The following is an 18,843-nucleotide window of genomic DNA, read 5'->3' on the forward strand; positions in this document are numbered from 1 at the left end:
CTCTATGCATTAATTCATTGCAAAAAAAGCCTATAGTCATACTTCTTTCTGTCTCTCTCACACACACACACACACACACACACACATCTCCCACCCTGTGAGAGCCCACTTCTGGGGGTAGGGGATGGTGTTTATGAAGCTGTTATCCAGGAGTGACTCTTACAGGAATAAAAGAGCCGTTTATTAGATCTAACACGACCCTCCTATTACGCCCAAATAAGGATTAATGAGCACTATATCAGGACGCTCCCAGCGGACGGGGGGCGGGGCCTGCTAAAGGACTAGTGCTAATTATGCTGTCCTACATCTCACCCTCTTAACATGGCACTCCGTAACTCTGGACCTGTTACTAAGAAACCATATCCTTTTCATCTAAAAGGCACTGAATCTGTAAGCCAGCTATAATGCCTTTCACATCAGTCTAGTGACACAGAAATGAAGAGGAAATTTCTCACAGGCAAAATGACTAGACATGCCTAGAACATAGAACCTTAAAAACGGAAGAGCATTATATATTAGATGTCACATATATCTGTGATATATGAAAGAGAGAGAGCGAGAGAGAGATGAGATAGACAGATGGAAGCTCCATCTCATTCACTCCGCTCTTACCTAACCACACACACACACACACACACACACACACACACACACACACACACATTGGTTAATATGTGTTTAGGGCTCATTTAAGCCAAATGAGATGAGCTGAAGCTCTGAAAGAGGAAAGACTATGTGGTCATGACAGATTCATACGGCTCCGGGTTCCCAGCGGAGGCAAGATGCGTTTGCTATAAAACACATCCGTCTCTCTTCATCTCGGCTAGGGTCTCTCCCCCTGTACGTAACTTCTGTGGAATAACAGAGAAACAAACTGAAAAGGGGGGGGGGGGGGGACAAATAAACAGAGCCTGAAACTTCCCAGCATGCCTCTGTACCCAGCTGTGCCTCCAGCATCTGCTCTCTTCCGTCTTATACACCACTTCTATCATTTACCTTCGCCCTCTCTCTCTCTCTCTGTCTCTCTCTCTCTCTCTCTCTCTCTCTCTCTGTCTTTCTCTCTCTCTCTCTCACTCCGTACTGCACCTCCATCTCTACTCCACAGCTTTACTGCATCTTCCACGTCTGTCACTCTCACTCCTTCAAAACCTCACTGTTTCACTACCTCACAACAAAATCTATCTATCTATCTATCTATCTATCTATCTATCTATCTATCTATCTATCTATCTATCTATCTATCTATCACTGCCAATCCATGTCTTCCCTACAACTGTAGTGTTTCCCTCAGTCTTTACCCTTCTCTTTGCACTTTTAAACATCCCTTTTTATACCTCCTTCTCGTCTTTTTCCCCCATCTCTCTCTCTCTCTGTCTCTCTCTCTCTCTTACTCAACGTCCCCTCCTCCTCCACCCCCCCCCCCCCCCCCCAACCTCTCAAATTATCTGCAGCATCTTCTCTATAATTCCCCTCTTTCTTTGCGATTTTTCAAGCGAATCAGACAATTTTACAGTTCTTTCCCGCCAGGATCCCCCATTCTCCGGCTTATTGTCCTGAGCTATGGCTTAACTCTGTTAAGAGCCTCGACACCATAGGTACTCCCATGACTCCAGAGAATTAAAAGAAAGGACAGAAAAAAAAGAGAGAGATGAAGAAAAGAATATACATTGCTAGAGAAAGAGAGAGAGACGGGGGGGGTGGCGAGTGCCCTGAGGCCTGCGTCTACCTGTTTTGATTTGACTTTAAAGAAAAGCAGCGGTTAAAGTTCGGAGAGACAGAAAGGAAAAAGAAAAATCCTTTATCAGTGTAAGTGATGAGAAGTTGGATGTCTTGTATCAAGCTTCATTGCCTCTTAATTGTGTGACAGTAAAAACAATTACACCTGGATCAAAGCACAGCAATAACAGCAAGACCAGAGATTAGCTAATGTAAATGCCTTCTGCCAGCAGAGCAAGAGAAAGCGGTACGACAAGGTATGAGTCCGTGCCTGTGTGTGTGTGTGTGTGTGTGTGTGTGTGTGTGTGTGTGTGTGTGCGTGCATGTGTGTGTGTGTGTTGAGTGCATGTGTGTGTGAGTGCGTGTGTGAGTGAGTGTGTGTGAGTGTGTGTGTGTGTGTCTGTGTGTGTGTGCGTGCGCGCGCAGGTGTGTGTGTGTATGCGTGTGTGAGTGCATGTGTGTGTGTGTATGTGTGTGTTTGTGTGTATACGTGTGTGTGTGATTGTGTGTGTTTGTATGTGTGTGAGTGTGTATGTGAGTGTGTGTGTGTGTGTGTGTGTGTATGTGTGTGTGTGTGTGTGTGTGTGTGTGTGTGTGTGTTTGTATGTGTTTGTATGTGTGTGTGTGTGTGTAAGTTTGTGTGTGTGTGTGTGTTTGTATGTGTGTGTGTGTGTGTTTGTATGTGTGTGTGTGTGACTGCGTGTGTGTGTAGGGCCGGGACCTGCAGCTTTTCTTCGATCCACGCAGGTCTTACCCACAGTAGTGATGAATCAAATCTGGCCTGGAATTCCTTGCTGGCTCTTAACAGGATGTTATCTCTCTCTCTCCTCTGAGCGCTTATCTCACTAATCACCAGAGAAAGAGGGAGAAAAACAACCAACCAAATAACTGCAGAACCAAATGCACTGAGAATGCATTGGCAGGATAAGACTACTCAGTGACTGTAAATGTAGTCATTTGTTTTCTAAGAAAAACAGACATTTCACTTCAAAGTGTGTCAACGCTGAAGAAATATTGGCAACATAAAAAATGAAGCAGGGGAAAAAAAAACAAAACAAAAAAACAAATCAAAATGCGCACAACCACTGTCCAAAACAAACATCTTCATAGACGAAAGACGATTATTCATAGATCGAAATAAATACGGCTGAACTTTTCTGATCAATTCAGATGAAACTGACAGGACCACTGTACCATGTCACATTTCTCAAACGCAAGCTGAGGTTGGACAGTCTCCAGAAAGATGTGACGTTACTTGCCCCGTCTGCCAGCCAGACAAAGATAAACAAACAAACAAAACAAAACAAAAAAAATGGCCTCAAATTTTTGCTTACGACTGTGTGTTTGCGTGTATGTGTGTGTGTGTGTTTACCTACCCAGTGGAAAGCATAAGTGTGATTGTTCATCATATCTGAGAAGAGTAAGTAAACCAGTATGGACAGTCTCCAGTATGGACAGTCTCTGCCCTGTCCTGGCACCCGTTTAGATACCGCCTATGGCTCTTAGTACACTCTCTCAGCCAACAGCAGGTCCAAAGCTCTAGTCCACAGAGCACCTCCCCACTCCAGGTACCATGAATACTCTCCTCCAGCGCCGTTCTATCAGCCCTGAAAACATTTTCTACAGGGCTTTAGCTATTTAGCCATAGCGCTATCAGGCCTTGCCCCAAATACAGCATACCCCGTCGAATAAGCACTTCAAAGAGAATCGCAAATACCTTCGCCTACACAAATTATATTCTACAGTTCTTCCTTTTCTTTCTCTCTCTCTCTCTCTCTCTCTTTTTTTTCTAAGGTTCCTTCCTTATTTTCTTCTGTTCAATTTTCAAACAGAGGCAGCCCTTTAATGTAGAATGCATTATCAGTAATATATTTCTTCTTTATGCGTATAATAACAATAATCTTGGAGTAATGTCTTTTGGGGCTGTGCTTGTGTAAATGAGTTGAGAGTGAATAGGTAAATGCAGTAAGAGGGGGTAAACAGGGTGCTGTGATAATTAGACACAGGATTAAAAGCCAAGTCCATGCCTTCTGATAAAAAGCATTCAGGTTTTGACTGCTTAGTCTCCGCTTCTGCTCTGAACATAACAGTCTCCTGTACTGTCGCCTTACAATACTATATAAAATTACACACGCATAAAAACCTAAACCTACACAGCCACAGGGAAACAGACACACACACACACACACACACGCACACGCATACACACACACACGCACACATGCACACACCCACACACACACACACACACACACACATGCACGCACGCACACACCTAAACACATACACACACACACACACACACACACACACACACACACACACACACACACACACACACACAAAAACAAACAAAACTCTCAGTACATATTTAAAACACACAAACTACAATAAAAATACACAAATTAAAACGTGGAACGTGGGGAAGAGAAATGACTATATTGGCCCCTAAAAAATTGCAAAATGAACCACAGAGGAATTTAGCGTGCCATATTTCATTAGCCAATCATATCTGCAGCACACGTGTGCACATAAAACCGTGGTAATATACTGCCTTTTGCATTCAAATTAAAGAAAGAACCACAAAGACACACACAAAAAAAACAGCGGTAAATCAACATCTGCAACATTATTCTCTGTTCAAACCCAAAACAGAATTTAACCCCAAAAAAAAAAAAAATCCTTCAAGTATAAACATGCCCCTCAAAAATTATTTACGGGTGAAAGTCACAACAGAACCATAACATTCATAATGTTTTACAAACCCATCAAATAAGTGAAAAGAGATTAATTGCCCTGGTCGACCTTAAAATAATTATATGAGCAGTGTAACTCTAAACTCCAATGAAATTGATACACTTTAATAATGACATTCCTGGCTCTGACCCTCTGAAGTCAATATAGGTTATTAAGGCCAATTGCTGTCTAAATGAATTACTGACTGAGCAAACTGTCCGTCACTGCTCCACTATTTCATCGGCAATATGATAATCCATTCTCCGCCCGGGCGTTTCTCGCATCTCGCTAGTGTCTGCTCACTGCCTTACTAAAGCAGATTGGATTCGCTTAACCTTTCCAGGGGCTTTGATCAAATGAGCCCACAGTGCAATAACATTTACAATGACCCCCCCCCCCCCCCCCCCCCCCCCCCCCGCCCCCTCCACTCTAACACACACACACACACACACACACACACAAACACACACACACACAAACACACACACACACACATACACATCTGCCACCCTCCTTACACACATACACATACACACACACCTCCAAGCTAGGTCAATAACCTAATCAGCTATCAATGGGGACCTGAGAAGTCAGATAGATTAGAGTGTTCTCCTCTGGAGCCTAGGAGATTGTTCTACTGCACCTCCATTAGAGACAGAAAGGGATGATGAAATGGTCACTGAGCGTGTTCTCCCATACACACACACACACACACACACACACACACGCACACACATGTATACGCACAGAGAAAATGTAACAAGAGCAAACACGTACACAGAAAACACACAGAGAGTGGGCGAGGGTTCAGGCTGGGGAAAACCTCGGTTGCTTTGAAAACACTTAAGTACGCAAATGTGATCAAGGGGCACATGTTTTCCACAGAATGTCGATTAATTTTCATGAATTGAACTTCATTTAGAAGGTCTGCTTTACTTGTCAAATGAGAGAAAGAAAGAAAAAAGCGTAAGGGATGGAGAGAGAGAGAGAGAGAGAGAGAGAGAGAGAGCGAGAGAGAGAGAGAGAGAGAGAAAGAAAAACACACACTGAAAGCTCTTTGCATCTCTGCTACTTTTGAAGTTATGATAGGAGCAGCTGCACAGGGGAAAGTGACAAATTAGGGAAAAAGCTGCAGCAAAAGCATGGGGAGCTATGAAATCAATTAAAGTCACACACACACACAGAGCTCAGACATTAGCATCAGCAGAATGCACCAGAGAGAGAGAGAGAGAGAGAGAGAGAGAGAGAGAGAGAGGGACCTGTCTCTCATTCTCCTTTTCAGGCCTGCTCCATAGAAAGAAAAAAAGGAGATAAAAAATGCCACCCCGGTATTTAAAATATTCTGCATAAGCTTGACTATCTGTCCTTTGTCATTCCGTTAGAAAGCTCTCATTGTTGGTGCTTTAAATAAATGTCATTTTTGTATGATGTGGATGATAGCAGGTCCAGAGGGACCAGCCAATGCCGGAGGAGATCCTCTCAGAGCGGGCTACTCTACCCCACACGCTGTCCCCTCGTCTGGGGAGAACTACTGCCTCTCCTCTACTGTCCTTTCACCGCACACACACGCACGCACACGCACACACGCATGCGCGCGCACACACACACATACACACACACTCATTCACTCACACGCATGCACGCACGCACAAACACATACACACACACACAGGCACACAGACGAACAGACACACACAGGCACGCACGCACGCACTCGCGCACACACACACACACACACACACACACACACAGAACTACAGGACAGCACCGCACACCTAGGCTGATGTCTGATAACACGTCTCTCTTCTCAGCTTCTCTGATCAGAACAAAACCAAACACATTTGAATAACCTTTATTTATCCATCTTCACTCTCTCTCTCTCTTTCTCTCTTTCTGCGTCTCTCTCTCTCTCTTTGTTTCTATTACGCAGCGCATCAATTCATGAGGAAAGAGTGGTGGGTGAAGAGAGGAGGAGAAGAAGAGAAGTGGACATGTTTTATCAGGATGTCATTCAAATGGAAGGGTGAGAATTAGCATGACAACAGAGAAAGAGAGACAGCGCGGGAGAGAGAGAGAGCGAGAGAGAGAGGGAGAGAGAGAGAGAGAACACCCCTGGGACGGGAGCATCCGTAAACAGCGTTATAAAAATACCCTTAACATAAGACCCTTGAGTTTAAGGCACATACACAGGCCAATAAAGCCTCACGTATGCACGTCGAAGATGAGACGCAGAATTTAAAACACCTAAGGAGAGGTACTCTGGTCTTCACCCGAAAAAAAGAATAATTAAATCAAACTGTGTATGGGAGACTGAGAGCAGATTTTTATTATTTTTCATAAACTATTTTTCAAAAAAAAAAAAAAATTATGAGGATTCTAAAAGTACAGTTAAGATTAGTCTCTCACTGAGGAGCTATTCCAGCATATTGAAATACGTAGTTTAAAACAATAACATGGTCTAAAATATCCAGCGCTCATTTTAGATACGAAACCTAATAATTTCATTTGTGATGGAAAGATAGACTTCAGGGGAAAATGATTTAAAAGTGAATTTTAATTTAAAACATTATAACATTAGAATGAAATGTTAATGTAAGAAATAAATCTCTGCATATTTTAGTCAAACCTAAATGTACTTTTATACTAATTAATCCTTAGTAGCATATTATGCCTAATAATGGCAAAAAAAAAAAAAAACTCTCTGTTTTTGTCAGAATAACTTCACAGGTTTCTAATAAAAATCTCTAATGAAAAGACCCATAGGAAAAGTGGAAAACATACAAACATTCACAATGGTTTGCACAACAAGAAAAGTAGAAAGTGATTTCACACCCATTCGGTTGTCCTTCATATAATCAAAATATCAAAAGAAAGGCAAAAAGTGAGATCATAGATCTACAACTATTTCATAAAACACAGGCTCAAAAATGCATCAGTCAGGTTTTAAACCAGTGGTTACGGACACACACACACACACACACACACACACACACACACACACACACACACACACACACACACACACAGAGGACAGTGTTTAACCGAGGATATCCCTACTCTTTAAGCTGTATTGCTGGACACAGAAAGGATGAATCTCACACAGTAGGGTTCTTCTTTACATCTCAGCCTCTCTCACCTCAGTATCCCACACACACACACACACACACACACACACACACACACACACACAGCGGATGGCCCACATGCCTCTCCTTAGCCCCAGCAGCACATTAGATGTGATTACTGCTCAGTGGCGCTGAGAGAGAGAGAGAGGAGAGAGAGAGAGAGAGGGGGGGGGGGGGGAGAGGGAGGGAGAGGGAGAGAGAGAGAGGGAGAGAGGGTAGAGCGTGGCCCTGAACCGTGTTGTTACGGTGATGCAACAGTGCCCCCTGCTGTCCAACTGAACTGCACTAATTCGACATATTCAGATACGGCCGTTCACACAGCAGAGTAAAAAGCAGCACAAGACAAGCCCCGTGTCCAGAACGTGTCCCCCTCAAATCTGTACGACTCCATCGCCTCTACCCCGGCCGTCTCTGATCACGGCCCTCAGCGGCTTGTACAGGTGAGCGCATTATAATCAAGCCCCACGTCATTTTCAAAGTGTCTGTGTGACCTGAAGAGCCCTCACAGAAAGTGAGAGAGACCAGAAACAGCAGATCTTTGAGTTTTTTGGGACCAAGCCAATCCTTTCATTTCTTTAAAATCTTTATTTGAACCGGGGGCTGCAGTACAAGACACACACTTCGCAGCCTATAAGACCACATGGAGCTGGTTTGACATTATTAAGGTCCAATAAGCCGATAAAAGCTATTTTTGTTTTAGGTGAGAGGGCCAGAAACAGTCAAAGGGACATAGTTCTGTCCTCTACATTAAGATCAGAGGAAACAAATGAGATTCAGACACGGCACCAAAAGTGTACACACGCACCAAAACACACACACACGCACGCACCCACGCACGCACCCACACACACACACACACACACACACGCACGCAGGCACACACACACGCACAAACACACACACACACACACACACACACACACACACACAAGGCTTAAGCAAAACAACTGGAAATATTTGTAATGAATTTAAAAACTTCACCTTTGTTCTCCTTTCTTTTGCTCACTCACGCACACAATACATACATATATATATATATATATATATATATATATATATATATATTCTATATATTCTGTTCTAAACCGCGTTAAAGCACATCATATTCAAAATGATTTCATCCGTTTACCACAAAACCACACCCTCTCTCTCTGAGAGCTCACCTGTGTGTACTGTAAGGTTTTATTAATGAATAGTATGTCACAGTCATAGAACTCGATTGCTCTAGTGGTAATATCTATGGTGTGTCTGACATTGAGTTGTATGGAGCTCGTGCATTTATGGTTTTGAATTTTTTCTGTAAGATATTTTGACCGCAACCTAAACCGCTTTCAATTCACGTACATATGTTCTCTCTTAATCTGCCCATATTTTTCTCTTTGATTCAGGTTACAAAAAAATGGACATTTGAGTTCTGATGCTTTTCCTACTTTTTTCAAGGTTGTCACTATGATCTACATCCATGTGGTATCATATATTCCGAATCTCGATTATATTCCATTCATCCATCCACTCTTTCATCCGTCCATCTACTATCCATCCATCCATCCATCCATAGCCTCTACCCTTACGCAAATACATACCATGACCTCCATCTGTTTCCAGTCTTTCTCCAGTTGCTCCATGGGTTTACTCCACCAGCTGCAGAATCGGGCAAAACGTCGCCCCTGGAACCAATACTGCCGCAGCCACTCAAACTCCACCTGCCAATAGGAAGCTCAGGTTAGAATGTCCCGCTCTGGTTCAGCCAATGACAAGTGAGCTTCCCATCTGATATTAGTTCTTTGTGCATTTATGCTTTCATTTAGGTGATAAATTGTAGTTTTTAAGTTCAAGATTTATCCAACAAATGTGATCACGACATAAACATACTTACTAATCACTCAGTCTTAGAAATTTGGGAATATACTATGAAAACATGCACTAATGGAAAAATTATACAGAGCACATTCTTAGGAGCAGCTATGAAAGGCATTTGAAATCTGAAAATATATAGCAATATCTTAAACTATATTATAATATACTCTATACAATACTTCTAATATACTCTGTAAACAACTTATGTTTAGATCTATTTAAGATTTTAGTGTGCTTAAGTTGTTACCAGGGGTTCAAGCAACCTTGCAGTGCTTGTCTGATATACTGAAACCTTCCACCAATCAATGGTCACGATTACAGGTTTGCAAAGTTACAGATGTTCTACGGGTAATTCCCACACCAGGTTTTATGCCTTTGAAACAAAAAGCATGATGTTGACTGATTCAAATATCGGTGGACACGCTGTTTTTACCAAAGGGTTTCTGGGTAAAACGGCGTGGTGGAACAGAAGGTGGTGTTTCCAAGCCCCTCTCGGCTGACTGCTTCTCTCTGTCCTTGACCTGGTCTGTTTGTCTATAAGGTTCTCTATAGGTGCACTTAGCGTCAGCAGCGTGTCCATTTGTGTGTGTGTGTGTGTGTGTGTGTGTGTAGTTGAGCAGGAGAATACACTTCTACTGAGGTGTGTGAGTTACAAGGCCAGACAGGTTGGAATTGGCTGTTACTGGGCCCAGTCAGGTGAAGAGAAACAAGAGAGGAATTGTGATAGGTTGTAAGTGCTCTTATTAATGTCTGAATCTGGACATTAGGACTACAAACAAACAGACTAACTGACGCCTTCAACCAAAGACGAGTAGAAACACACACACACACACAGGCACATACACATACACACAAATTTACACAGCGAGTCGTTTTCATGGTTGTTTTTTTTTTTTTTTTTTTCCTGTATCAAAAGTGTGTCACCATTGCGAGGGGGCTTAGATATTTCGATTGTTTGTAGTGCAACACCCAAGAGAAAGAGAAACATGGCTCCTCCATACACCTCCTCTAAAAACTCTTCCCCGTTTCGTCCCCACCTCTCCTTCATTCTCTACTCTTCCTCCTCCTCCTTCGTTCCCCGGGCCCTCATCCCCCTCTCCCTCCATCTTCAGGGAACGACAGTTTACACTACAGACGAACTCACCTCTCCTCCTTGGGGGATTCCCCCTCTATTTTCACTCTTTTGAAGTGTTGATCTAATCCTCCTAAGAATGCTTAACGTTACCGCCTGTGCACGTCAGCGTGCGTGTGTGTGAGAGCGTACGCGTACGCGCGCATGCATGCGTGTGTGTGTGCGTGTGTTTGTGTTTCTGTGTGTTGTCTCTCTGTTTGACAATACCCCAAAATGCAAATAAGTAAAAAATTTCAGAATGCCCCTCCCCTAACAACAAAGCCCTGTTCCAAAAGCGTCCTAAAACAATACAAACCCTCCGTTCTCTCTTAAGTCAACAGCTGTAGAACACACGGCTCGATACGACACGGTAGCATATGAAACACGCGGACCGGGAGTCGACGATATTGTTGTTTATCCTGCTCTAGAACTGATTTGTTTATTGTTTATAAATAGCGTTGTTTGAGTTGCGTACTGTATAACACACTATAAAGAAGAAATTTCTGATAAAAGAACTCTAAGCTTCAGCTGCTATATAAGGGGCTATACCCTGAGGGAAAGTAAATCACAATATTTTTTTTTTTTCTTTTTTGTTTCTTTCCTTCTGTTGTTGTTGTTGCCGTGGTTGTGTTGTCATAAAAAGAAAAAAAGAAAAGAAAAGAAAAAAAAAACCCACCTCACTCAAGAAGGCTCTTCATAATATTCCTGATTTGAAATTGACCTCAATATTCTGCTGATGTTTCTCTATGAAAACCAGTGGTTTCTGCACACACAAACCACCTCAATGACACACGCCACTAATTGCTCAGTCTAATACTGTACTGAATACCACTGGGAGTAAAAACTTTGGCGTTAAGTTCCATGGCATAAAATTGTGACTTTATATTTTGAGAGCGAATGAAAAACGTCAGTGCAGCCCAATGGGAGCACGACACAGTTGCTAATACAAGAGGACCTGAGTAGACACAGGGAAGATTACACAGCCTGGAGACAGGTAAATACCGCTCGCTTCATTTCCACGCGAGTCACGCTTCAAAGAAATGCTAAGCTTTTGTGTCACTTCAAACCAACATTGCTCCCTACGAGCACCTACCGCCGACCGGGCACCCCTCCACAAAGCTAGAGGCTACAAATGCTAGCTGTCGTCTCTGCGTCTACCGATTGTCTGTCTGTCCTTTACTGAGAAAAACACAGAGCGGAGACTAGCTTTGAGCCAAAATGAACGCCAGTTCCCACAGAGCAGGCCCACAGCAGCCACAAAGGCGGAAACTGTGAGACTGGCATTTGGAGCGGAGTCACCCCGACTGTGAGTTACTGAGAGAGATCTGCGATTAAATGCCACCTGCCCAGGTGAGAGAGGAGAATGAGTGTCTGAGTGAGAGAGAGAGAGAGAGAGGGACTACATCCTGCCCTGTTTTTTGCTTTTTTTCTTTCCTCCCTCTCTCTCCCTCTCTCTCCCTCTCTCTCTCTCTTGGATTGCCAGCAGGCCCCCTGCAGACCCCTCTGTCATCTCAGCAGGTGAGGGACATTCTAACTGCACATTAGCTCAGGCGCTGACCGGAGGCCCTCCACCGCGACCCCAGAGTCAAAGTGAAGTAGCCCCTTTTCCATTTAATGAGGCGAGATTTTTCCACACCTCATACTATTCCCTCTGCTCGTCCAATCAATTTCCACCTTGCCCCCGAGGTGGGCCGCACTGAGCGCTGGATCGATGGAAGCCCTGCCTTCACTGTTTATTCTACACATGTGTGTGAGCACACACACTTCAAACCAACACTGCTTACACACACACACACATACACACACACACACTCTCTCTCTCTCTTTCTCTCTCCCTCTCAATCACACACACGCAAACACAGAGAGAGAGAAAAAGAGAGACAGAGAGAGAGAGAGCAAAAGTCATGAATATGCAAAAGTCAGGCAGTAAAGGACATGAAAAATCCCATTATTTGCTATTCTTATGATGTTTCTCAGCATTTTTTGCCTCTCAGACAAACTCTGTGATTTGTCTCCCGTATGTCCTGTGTCCAGCAAACAAACAGGCTTCAGCAAACACCTCCACAGCAAACTGTATCATGTTCTAGCACGGAAGAGTGACTTTAAAATGAAACATGACCAATATGATATCAGCATATCAAAGCAATGGGGACACCCAGCATTGTGTCATCGGCGATTCTGGAGCCTTCTGTTTCGATTCTACCTGAGAGCAGCTTCTCAGGTCCCTGATCAACCCACGTTACCACACCTAAAAACGTTCAGCTTCATCGCGGCCATGGCCGCGACACGAAACGACGGCACTGAAATCCTCCAAACAGAGGCTGGGCCGTCCTCCGGCCACACAGGTTGTTCATAACACTCTCCGTTTTTTTAAAGAAACGCCCCAAATAAAGGTGCTGATCGGGTCACTGCGCCTAGCATTTTACCCCTGCTTGTTCTCTCCTCGGTCGAACATGTCAAACAAGCCCTACACAATGCGGTCCCGCTGAAAGAGAAAGCAGGAGTGCAATAATAAATAACCGAAAACAACAATACATCATTTAAACCCATAACTGGCCCTCACGGGGAGCTTCAAACAAATAGCTCAATCGATCATCGCCGCGGAAACCTCCGGAGAGCGCGGCCTTGCCTTTCAGAAATACCTGGCCCTGCGTTTCCACGGCAGTCAGTCAGTCAGTCAACCCCGGGACTGCTGTGGCCTGGTTAAATCCGGGAGGGGGGGGGGGGGGGGGGGGGGTGTGTGGGGGCAGGGACCTCTCATGGTCCTCTAAGGGACACCCCCACCACCCTCCCCCCAAAACCACCACCACCAGCACCACCACCCAGGAGGGGCCTGTGGACGTATCCATTGTTTGCTATGTGAATAATTAATACTGGATGCAACCTTTAAACAACCTGGAGAGGTGTTCATCTGTTATGCTATCACACACACACACACACACACATTTTTATATATGTATGTATACATGCATGCTCCCTTATGTGCATGCACACACACACACACACACGCACGAGTTGGGTTAATACCTGGGAGTTTTTTTAAACTATTAGCCTATGGCAGCTGCACAGAGCCTCAACACTTGTCTCATCGACTGACTATCCCACATAAATTATCACACATTACCTGAACCCCCCCCCCCCCCCAAATCCTGACTACATTTATATTTATAATAGACAAAAAAACATAAACATTACAAAACACAAATACAATACACTGACAAAAATAAACAAAGTAGACATTAGATTACAGCGCAAACAATACAGACTCTAACGGTTTAAGAAACTGAATGAATAAAAGCAGTCCGTCGATGTCGGGCGTATGGCACACACCTCGTTGTGGATCTCCTCAGTATTCTGGAGCGTGGATGGCAGTAGGGAGCGCAGGCTATGGGTGCTGGTTTGTGGGTCTGTCTGTAAGTTCTCCAGGGCTTCTGCACAGCGTTTCTGGATGTAGTCCAGCGTGCCTGTGGAGCACTGAAAGAACAACACATCTTACGGCCATACAAACGGGCTCCACATCATCGCATCTCATTTACACCTCAGTACTGAACCAAAGCACAGCCGTAATCAGTCGGAAAGCCATACCCGCACGTACAAACACAGTCACTACGGAAACAATAAGCTGATATCTAACACGTGGGAATTAGAGCGTTGTCAAGCTGTAGTGGACTGCATTAAATACAATATGATGAACCAGGACGGCAGAGACACCGTTACAAGCATCAGGTAAAGCACTACGGCACATCATCATCATATTACACACACACACACACACACACACACACACACACACACACACAAACGTGGAGGTATTGGAATTGGAACTGGAATTGGAACAGGTATTGGAATACATTTGGGCTAATGCCGTTTTTTGAAACCTTCCTTTGTCTTTTCCTGATCTCTTAAACAGAAATGGAACAGAGACAGTCCTGGTGAGGTGAAAGGATATAAACTTGAATGCGGTCTTGTCTGTGTTAAACAGTCAGGAGGAAGAGACTGCTGTGTTGAGGGCCAGGCCAGGGGGCCAGTGGAGGAGAACTCACTCACTCACTCACTCACTCACTCACTCACTCACCTGGACCACTCTGTGTGTGGAGCTGAACCGCGGTGTGTCTCCTGCTAGTACACAGTGCTGATGTGTCCGGTTTAAATCATCTGCACACGCACACACAGACACACACAGACACACACAGACACACGCACGCACACACAGACAGACAGACAGACACACGCGTACACACACACACACACACACAAAAACAAAAACAAACAAATACATGTGTCATAAACATGCAGAGTATATCAAGAGACAGAGCTGTCATTTAAAGCACTGAGACCGAAATGACCAACACTGAGGAGCATTACGGAGAAATACCTCTCATTTAATCAGTTTCGCTTTCTTACCGTGAGCTTTTAGGCTACATTATTACAAAAAAAAAAAGAAAAAAAGAAAAAGGAAACCAAATGGAACAAACATGTCGGCGTGTTTCCCTTTTTCTGAGAGAACTGAGTCGGATTACCCCTCCCAGTAGACTAACTCTTTAAAAACGCTTTATATCCAAGAAAATACGATCTCTTCCAATCTGCCACGCTTACGGTTACGATATGAATCATAGGACAAACTATATTCCCATAATAAATATTTATCGTTATTTCTCTCATCATCTGCTGCTAGGTTTCCGCGGTAGGAAACAGGCTTTTAAATATATTGGGTCGACTCTGTCTTGGGGTCCCTGATGCATTCAGTGCTGGAAATCTTATTACCCAAAGGCAGCCTGGTGTCAGCCTCAGCATTGTTCTTCTTTAACTGCTAAAATTCCATTTGGTGGAAAATACAGTCATTCAATTTGCACACATCAGCTCAAGCATTAGCGCTGCAAAGGGCAGCCCGGTGACACACGCTACTTAAAGGCATTATAGCTTGTGGCCTGTCATCTACTGGCTTTTTTTTTTTTCTTCTTCTTCTTCATTCAAACACAAAACACTCTCGATCTTAAAACAAACAAACAAACAAACAAACAAATAAAAAGGGAGCACAGCAGCAGAGTTCACCACTGTGACTAGTTGTGAGGTCACATATTTGAAATAAAGGTCTGATTTCTTTAAACGTTAAAAGGGACTTCCTGATGTATCAAATGGCTGGTGGAAGTGTAAGGAACTGTTTACGTGATAATTGTACAGCTGAGTTAAGCAGGTACAGGATTCAACTGCAATGTAAATTCCAAGTCACACAAAGTAAAGAGTCGTTCAGAAATGGCTTGTTTTAATTAATTTTAATTTTTGCCGGGGATGCGCGGAAGATTTAAGCTTTGTGTACATCCTACCTAAGAACTACGCTCTCTTTGACTCTCAGAGAACATTTCTGTCTGGCTGAAGGTATGTTAATGCCATCCCCACGATACTGAACTCCAGGAACAAAAGGCTGAGTTGAAAGCTACCAATTCTAGACAGATGAACATGCCCAAGGAGACATAATAAAACTGAATCTGTGTGTGTGTGTGTGCGCACGTGTGTGTGTGTGTGTGTGTGTGTGTGTATGCATGCACCAGAAGAAAAAGGCATTAGTCAGGCTTGTACACAGAAAACGACAGACATAAAAAGTGTCCTTCTTGAGGTCATCTGACATTCTCTGCAGGATGTAAGGTGTGTGTGTGTGTGTGTGTGTTAGAGCGTATACATGTGTGTGTGTGTGTGTGGAGGACGCTGCGCGGGGCTCCCTACCAAAAGCGCAGCATGGTGGGGGCATCTGCCACAGACATCAGCAGACAGACCTGAATTCAACTGACTGGAGCCTCTAGAGTCCAGCCAAGACACAGGTCAAACAGCTTCACAAAATTACATTTTGGTTTTGTTAGCCTCGCTCAGAGCACCACATTTCATGGGCCCTCCAGACTTCACGTGGAGGCCAACTCCTCCTGAGCAAGCAGGAGAGCTCAGTTCACTGGAGACATACACACACACACACACACGCACACACACGCACGCACACACACACGCACGCACACGCGCGCACACACATGTACAGCACTATTTCTTCTTCTTTCATCCCGGTCTGTAAGAATGCACATCCTTTGGGAGAGAGTTAAATGTCTAACTAAAACATATGAACATGAGAACATGAGAAAGTCTGTCTGACCTTTCATCTCACTGAAGTAATGAAGTGTAGCTGTTTCCGCACTTAAGAAATATATGAAGTGTGCATGTGCATATGTGTGTTCATGCATGTGTGTGTGTGTGTGTAAGAGTATGTCTTCTATTACAAAGCAATACTCTCATGTAATTCTAGCATGTAAAACACTTTTATAACGCAGTAACTCATTTAACGGTAGTGTGTATGTATATTACTGTATAACACAGCATTTACTGTGAAACAGAAATTCATACAGGACCGTAGAAATCATCGCATAAATTCATACCCGTCATGTAGTAGCAGTCTCCGGACTGCAGAGGCAGGACCAGGCCTGGGGTGTGGATGTCCCAGGCTACTTTCAGCCCCACACGCCAGCACGCCTTCTCACCTTCCTCCTTCTCTTTACTGCTTCCCTCCTCATCCTCAACAATCACACCTGTCAAACAACCCGTTGGGTAAAAAAAAAAAAGGCACCCGTCAGTGCCTGGACGCCCCCACACATTTTAGTCCATAAACGATACTATGTGCAGCCTGAGCGACTATAACAATATCTTGCTTTCGAGAGCGTTTCTGAGGATTTGAACAGGGTGTATGAAAAGGCTGTCTTTGATGGTGTGTAAGTGTCTGTATACAACCGGTGAGACCTTTTTTGGGGGGGGGGGGATTTCATTCACTCAGAAAAATCTCATATCCTCTCCTGTGAAAGAGCGTTAACACACGCAGAAACACACACACAAACACACTCTCACACACACACACACACACACACACACAGAGAGAGAGAGAGAGAGAGAGAGAGAGAGAAAGCATGCTGCCTTCATCAGTAAAATCAATACTAAAGCCATCTCGTGCCTCTTTGCCCTGTGGCTGGCTTTCTCTTTGCTCAGCATGGATAAATAGTAACTTCATTTCCAGCTTACTGAGAGCACTGTTAATGATACAACTCTCACAGGCCTGCATGGAGAAACACGTCAGCACCACTTACTAATGCACAGCCACATACAACTACTCATTCTACACCAGTACAATCACTCATTCTACACAAACACTGCCGCAGCACAGGATGGTGAAGTGTGTCAAACTATATGTATATATATATATAGTTTGTATGTGTGTGTGTGTGTGTGTGTGTGTGTGTGTGTGTGTGTGTGTGTTGGGCACTGAGTCACTGCTGAGTGAGGCTGTTTCTTTTTGGTCTACTTTCATTGAATTACCATTGATTGATTAAATTGTGAGAGTGCTATGGCTGTTGTATTTTGATGACCGTCTCAAAGCAGTTTGACTGAACATAGAGAGCATCTCTGCAGGCTTCGTCTACACCACAGCACTTAGGGTACAAATCAGCGCTCGACTTCAGACACAAGCCGCTGAAATGTTAAAAACATGTTCAAAAAGAAAAAAAAAGGAAAAAAAAAAAAAAAGTGCAGACATAGCACAAAAAATGTGTGCAGCACTTCAGAGTACGTTGAGTCGAACATCAAATTGATGAATCAAGGATGTTGTCCAGAGGGTAATATACTTAAATACACACACACACACACACACACACACACACACATACAGACTAACAAAAGAGCTAACCGAAGAACCTTGTAAAACTCAGATAAATTTCTCATGGCAACAGTTCCATTTCTCTTCTCTGGAGCGTTTCACAGCAATCTGAGGAAAACGGACGCTACGTTTTCAGTAAGCCTGGATGGGTGGTGGTGGTTGGGGGGTTGGGGGGGATGTTCATGGAGAATTGTTTCTGTCAGGAGTTTTTCTCTCAGAAGTCTGGAGCTGAGGGGTCAATTTAGCCAACACAGGCCCAAAGCACAGCTGTGGAATCCCTCAGCACAGACACACTCTCACAGTCTGCGTCTGATGCCGGGCTCGGCCCGGGTCAAAAGTCAAAGCAGTCAGAAGAAATGCTCTAAACAGAGCTCTGTGGCAGGTGTTTCTCTTTAGTAAAAGCTGCTCTGCTCAATCTAACTCACACAGATGGAGACAGCTCACATTGCTAACACACGACTCCACCAGGCTGGACTGGACTAGATGCAGGCTTATTAGCCTGATGAGTAAAGATTTTGGTATGCTAGAAAATTCTACAGAGAGGTTGCTTCATCTGAAATGTGGAAAAAACTTGTATCAGTGTTCAGCAAGATGTACTTAATAATTTCAGGGAAAAC

General features: G+C 43.9%; 1 protein-coding gene across 1 annotated transcript in view; it reads right to left on the reverse strand.

Annotated features, from left to right (window-relative positions):
• The window catches only part of fto (FTO alpha-ketoglutarate dependent dioxygenase), a gene marked incomplete at its 5' end in the record, with an annotated part of 95,408 nt that overhangs the window by 67,656 nt on the left and 8,909 nt on the right, over positions 1-18,843 (reverse strand). Inside the window, 4 exons of the mRNA XM_030765010.1 lie at positions 9,161-9,280; positions 13,876-14,019; positions 14,621-14,700; positions 16,962-17,111. Of these exons, the coding sequence (XP_030620870.1) occupies positions 9,161-9,280; positions 13,876-14,019; positions 14,621-14,700; positions 16,962-17,111 (494 nt within the window). The remainder of the gene's footprint in view (positions 1-9,160; positions 9,281-13,875; positions 14,020-14,620; positions 14,701-16,961; positions 17,112-18,843) is intronic.

The sequence above is a fragment of the Chanos chanos genome, chromosome 2 (genome assembly GCF_902362185.1).
Source record: "Chanos chanos chromosome 2, fChaCha1.1, whole genome shotgun sequence".
NCBI lineage: Eukaryota > Metazoa > Chordata > Actinopteri > Gonorynchiformes > Chanidae > Chanos > Chanos chanos.